The sequence below is a fragment of the Haliaeetus leucocephalus genome, unplaced genomic scaffold (genome assembly GCF_000737465.1).
Source record: "Haliaeetus leucocephalus isolate CR32 unplaced genomic scaffold, Haliaeetus_leucocephalus-4.0 Scaffold13, whole genome shotgun sequence".
NCBI lineage: Eukaryota > Metazoa > Chordata > Aves > Accipitriformes > Accipitridae > Haliaeetus > Haliaeetus leucocephalus.
Genome location: NW_010972449.1, coordinates 1,458,991 through 1,463,345, shown reverse-complemented (window position 1 = coordinate 1,463,345; position 4,355 = coordinate 1,458,991). Strand labels below are relative to the sequence as shown.

At 66.5% G+C, this 4,355-nt stretch overlaps 1 protein-coding gene across 1 annotated transcript in view; it reads right to left on the bottom strand.

Moving 5' to 3' along the window:
• The window catches only part of SLC8B1 (solute carrier family 8 (sodium/lithium/calcium exchanger), member B1), a 5,235-nt gene extending 1,128 nt beyond the window's left edge, over positions 1 to 4,107 (bottom strand). The window contains exons 1-13 of the mRNA XM_010575586.1: positions 3,946 to 4,107; positions 3,326 to 3,478; positions 3,173 to 3,225; positions 3,006 to 3,062; positions 2,643 to 2,749; positions 2,363 to 2,530; positions 2,163 to 2,270; positions 2,020 to 2,076; positions 1,656 to 1,786; positions 1,311 to 1,452; positions 805 to 926; positions 460 to 613; positions 294 to 374 (exon numbers count right to left, since the gene is read on the bottom strand). Of these exons, the coding sequence (XP_010573888.1) occupies positions 294 to 374; positions 460 to 613; positions 805 to 926; positions 1,311 to 1,452; positions 1,656 to 1,786; positions 2,020 to 2,076; positions 2,163 to 2,270; positions 2,363 to 2,530; positions 2,643 to 2,749; positions 3,006 to 3,062; positions 3,173 to 3,225; positions 3,326 to 3,478; positions 3,946 to 4,107 (1,495 nt within the window). The remainder of the gene's footprint in view (positions 1 to 293; positions 375 to 459; positions 614 to 804; positions 927 to 1,310; positions 1,453 to 1,655; positions 1,787 to 2,019; positions 2,077 to 2,162; positions 2,271 to 2,362; positions 2,531 to 2,642; positions 2,750 to 3,005; positions 3,063 to 3,172; positions 3,226 to 3,325; positions 3,479 to 3,945) is intronic.
• Positions 4,108 to 4,355: the final 248 nt, after the last annotated feature.

The window sequence follows — 4,355 nt, the reverse complement described above, 5'->3', positions numbered from 1 at the left end:
CCAAACCCCCCCCCTGTTGGGGCTGGGACAGGAGTGGGGATGGGGGGGGGGGATGCTGCTGGCTCCATCCCTGCAGCTCCTGCGGTTCACAAATACCACGCCAGTCCCCCCCAGCACTGTGCAGGCACTGGGGAGGTTGCCAAAATCCCAGGGACTCTGGGGTGGATCCTGCCCAGCTCCTTCCCAGGGATACCCCAGGAGCAGGGGGCTCTCCCTGGGCTGCACGCAGGGAAACCGAGGCAGCCCCTGCCCCAAGTACCACCACCACCTCCCCCCGGCACCCAAAAGGATACTGAAGATGATGCCCCCGAAGCAGGCGGAGAAGGCCATGCGGGGATAGCCCTGCCGTGCCATGGTGAGGTCGGAGAAGGTATCTGCAGAGGGAGAAGGGGAGAACTTGGGGGATGCCAGGAGAACGGGGGCACCTGGGGTGGCACTGGGGCACGGCACGGCCCTTACCCCCGATGCTGTTGCCCCAGGCCAGCAGCGTCAAGCCCAGCACGGTGTTGCTCAGCTGGAAGATGACGCCCAGGGTCCGGAGGATGTTCACCAGCTCCGTGGCCGCGGCATTGATCCACATGGCGCTGGCCAAAAACCCGAGGAAGGCAAATACCTGCCGGGCAGAGGGGTAAGCCGGTGCGTCCCGCAGGACCCCGCACACCTCCAGCCAGCCGTGTCCCTCCTGGGGACATTGGTGACCGGGAAGGAGGTCCTGGCTCCTGCTCTGCCCCCAGGACTCTCAGCCCAGTCCAGAGTGGGCTGCGCTGGTCACCGGTGGGCATTTGGGGCTGGGGGGCACCTTACGCAGTGGTACTTGGGTGGCTCCTCGTTGCTTGTGGTGATGAAGGTGATGACGGCCAGGACAGAGCCAACCAGTGTGACCAGTCCCCAGACTGGGAAGATGCCCTGGATTTGGTACAGCCCATCTGCACATGGTATAGAGAGGGAGCATCAGAGCAGCCCTGCAAGGCACCATGTGGGCTGGGGCAGGATCTGACCAGGCTTGTCCCCTAAAGCCACCTCTACCCTAAGCCCTCATGGTGCTGCTCCCCTCCGTGCCTCAGTTTCCCCAGACAGGCGAGGCCTGCCCCATTTTTCTCCCAGGACCTGGGTGCTGGGGGGGGCCAAACCCCCAGGGAAGGACGGAGACATCCAGCTGTAAACCAGCCCCCCCGGCTTGGCTCTTCGCTGGCCTGTCCTCCCCTCCCCAGATGGGGTGCCAGCTCCGAAGGGCTTCTGCAGTCCCCAGGGCTTTGGTGGCCGTCTCAGTCCCGTCCCCTCTGGATGTCCAGAGCTCCCAGGGCTCTTACAGGCGCCTGACTTCAGGGTGAGGATGCAGAGCAGGGGGCTGGTCAGGATGTGGAGGCAGTTGAGGGGTCTCTTCCAGTTCAGGTCATCCTTGTCGGGATCCACGACAGGAACGGTGAGCAGCAGCACCAGCTCCACGGGCACCTGGGGCGAAACAGCCATAAGTGGGGACCCCCAAGACGGGACACCCCAAAAGGTGTCCCATGACCTGTCCCCCCACCCGCCTGCCCTTGGACCACCGTCCCCATTGCAAAGCCGAGGGGTGACGCAGCCCCAGGGGCCAGCAGCGAGGGGGATGCCCTGTACGGGGGGGGGCTCCTCCCAGCTCGTATCCCCCCCACACTCACCTTGAGGACCTTGAAGAGCCGCCAGTACCAGGGCTTCCTCCTCCACTTGAGGTAGTCCAAGGGGCTGAGGGCAGTGGTGAGAATCCGCAGGGAAGTCTCCCGGGAAGGGATGAGGGGCCGGTACTCCTCGCCTGCGAGGGGCCGCGGTGGCTGAGTGGGACGGGGGGCTCCCCGGCCCCCCAAGTCCCCCTCCCCAGCCCTTCCAGTACGGGGCTGCGGTTGCCTGTGCAGCCCCAAGGGGATCCCCCTGCCCCGCTGGCCACGGCCGCCCCATGGGTTCGGTCACACATGCAGCAGCCCGGGGGTCCCTGGGACCCCCGAGGACAGAGTGGAGCCGGCCCCGAGCCCACCGGGAACACCATACCGTAGTCTCCGCTGTTTGTGCCGGAGGACTCCTGCTCTTCAGCATCTGTCGGCATCTCTGGGGGGAAGAGGAGAGGAGGTGAGGGGGTAGAGGGAGACCCCAGCACGCCGGGGGTCCCGTCGGCACAGCCGGGTGGCCCTTACCTGGTTCCCAGGGTCCGGGGGGGGCCAGCCCTTCCCCCCGCTGCCGCCGGTGAATCCAGGTGCAGAGCACCACGGTGAACACGTAGAAGACGTACAGCCCCAGGTAACCTGGGATGGGGGGAAGCGATGTGGGGGGGTGGGTTACGGTACCCCCAGGCTGCTCCCACCACCCCCAGCCCCAACCCCTCCCTGATGCTCACCCAGAGCCTCTCCCAGCGTGATCCTGCCGAAGTAGAGGACCACGAAGGTGAAGAACACGGCCACCATGTAGAAGATGACATCCCTGAGGAAGGGCCTGGAGGCGGCCGTGAAGGGCTTGACCAGGGCGATACCCCCAGCCACCACCGTGGTCACGAACACTCCGGCGCCTGCCGACCCAACAGGTCCCTCTCAAGGCGGGGAACATCCCACAGTCCCACAACATGTCCCCCCCACCCATCACCCTCAACCCCAAGCAACCCCCAGTGGGGTTCTCCTTACCAAAAACGGCCCCGATGGCCAGCCCCGCCGTCCGCGGGTTGGAGAAGGCCACCACGGCGCTGAAGACATCGGGTGCCCCGTTGCCAAAGGCCAGGAAGGTGACACCATGGAGAGGGGACGTCAAGGAAAAGACCCGGTGGCCTCTTCCCCACGGGGACACAGGGCACATGCCTGCTCCGGCCACCGCGGGACCCCTTCCCGGTGCCGGCACACCTCCACTCGCCCCACCGCCGTCACCGGCTCGCGCCCCAAATCGGTTTCCCCTGGGTACCGAGGGGACACAAAAATGTCCCCGTCACGGCCGCCCGCTCCATCCTTGCATCCCCCCCTGGCTGAGGTCCCCCGTGACCCGCCGAGGATACTGCCACGTTGTGAGACAGCTTCAGGTTGGTGGAGATGGCCGATAAGTTGGGGCAGAAGCTGGAAGGGTAGAGAAGGAGGTGGAGAAGTGGTGACGGGGCTCCCCCGGGATCACGGGGGCTCCCCGCTCACCCTGGGGGACGGTCCCCTCCTCCTGCGGGGCTACTCACAACTTCTCCGCCGTCACGCCGAGGATGATGAAGAGGTACAGGAGCCAGAGAGCCTGTGGGGTCAGGGATGGTAGAGAGAGGGGGGTCAGTGGGGTCCCCGCGTCCCAAAAGCGGAGCGTCCCCCAGCAGCATCGCCCCAGCTCCCATCCTTACGTAGAGGGTGACGGCCAGGGGCAGCAGGCGGGGGGGGAAGACGCAGAAGACCCCCTGGAGGTAGTCGAGGAAGCCACCCTCCAGCCGGCAGTCGGGGTTGCTCCGGACGAAGCGGCACCACTCGGAGCTGTTGCGTTTCCGCACCTCCCAGCACTGCGGGGGTAGAGCGTGGGGCGCTCGGTCGGGCACCCCGAGTCCCATTCCCCACCCCGAGAGCCCCACCACCCTCCGGCGAGGGGCTGAAATTGGGCAACCCTTGCCCGGCTGCCAGGCTGCTTTCGGTAGGTCGCCGTCATCCCTGCCTCAGTTTCCCCATCTGTGCTACGTGTGCGTGGGTCACGGGCTATGCCAAGGCCAGCGGGGGTGAAAACCCTCGTCCCCATCCCTGTCCCCGTCCCCGGCAGCGCGTCCCCCACCCGACCCCAGCCACGGGAAAGCGCCGGCCTGGCAAGCGACGAGGTTTTCGGAGGAGAAAACCACCAGCGGAGGGAAATCCGAGTGAGATCCCGGCTGCGATAGCAGGGACAAGGGACGCAGGGACGGGATGGGACCCCACCACCCTGGCGGCACCCACATCCCTCCCACCCGCCCTCAAATCCCACCGCAGCCCCCACACTCACATCCAGGCCCCGGCTGTGGCTCAGAGCATCCCACCCGGGAGGGACGGTGCCCCCCAGGTCCAGCGTCAGCGGGGTCCCGGCTGGTTGCACCCCGTTGTCCCCCGCCAGCACCCCGGCCAGGCTGAGGACCCCGGCCAGGCTGAGGGTCCCGGCCGGCCCCATAGCACCCTGCCCCATAGCACCCTGCCCTATAGCAGGGGTCTGTCCCGGGTGGGTGTGGGGGGGGTCACCTACCGCTGGCAGCGACCCCCGGGGAGGGAGAGCGGGGACAACTCCCGGGTCCCCATCCCACGCTCCCCGGGTAGGGCGGAGGAAGGGTTAAAACATGAAAAATTCAAAAGGAAAAGATAAAGGATAAAAAAAATAACGAGAAAAGGCACAGCGACCCACGGTCACGCTGCCACGTCCTC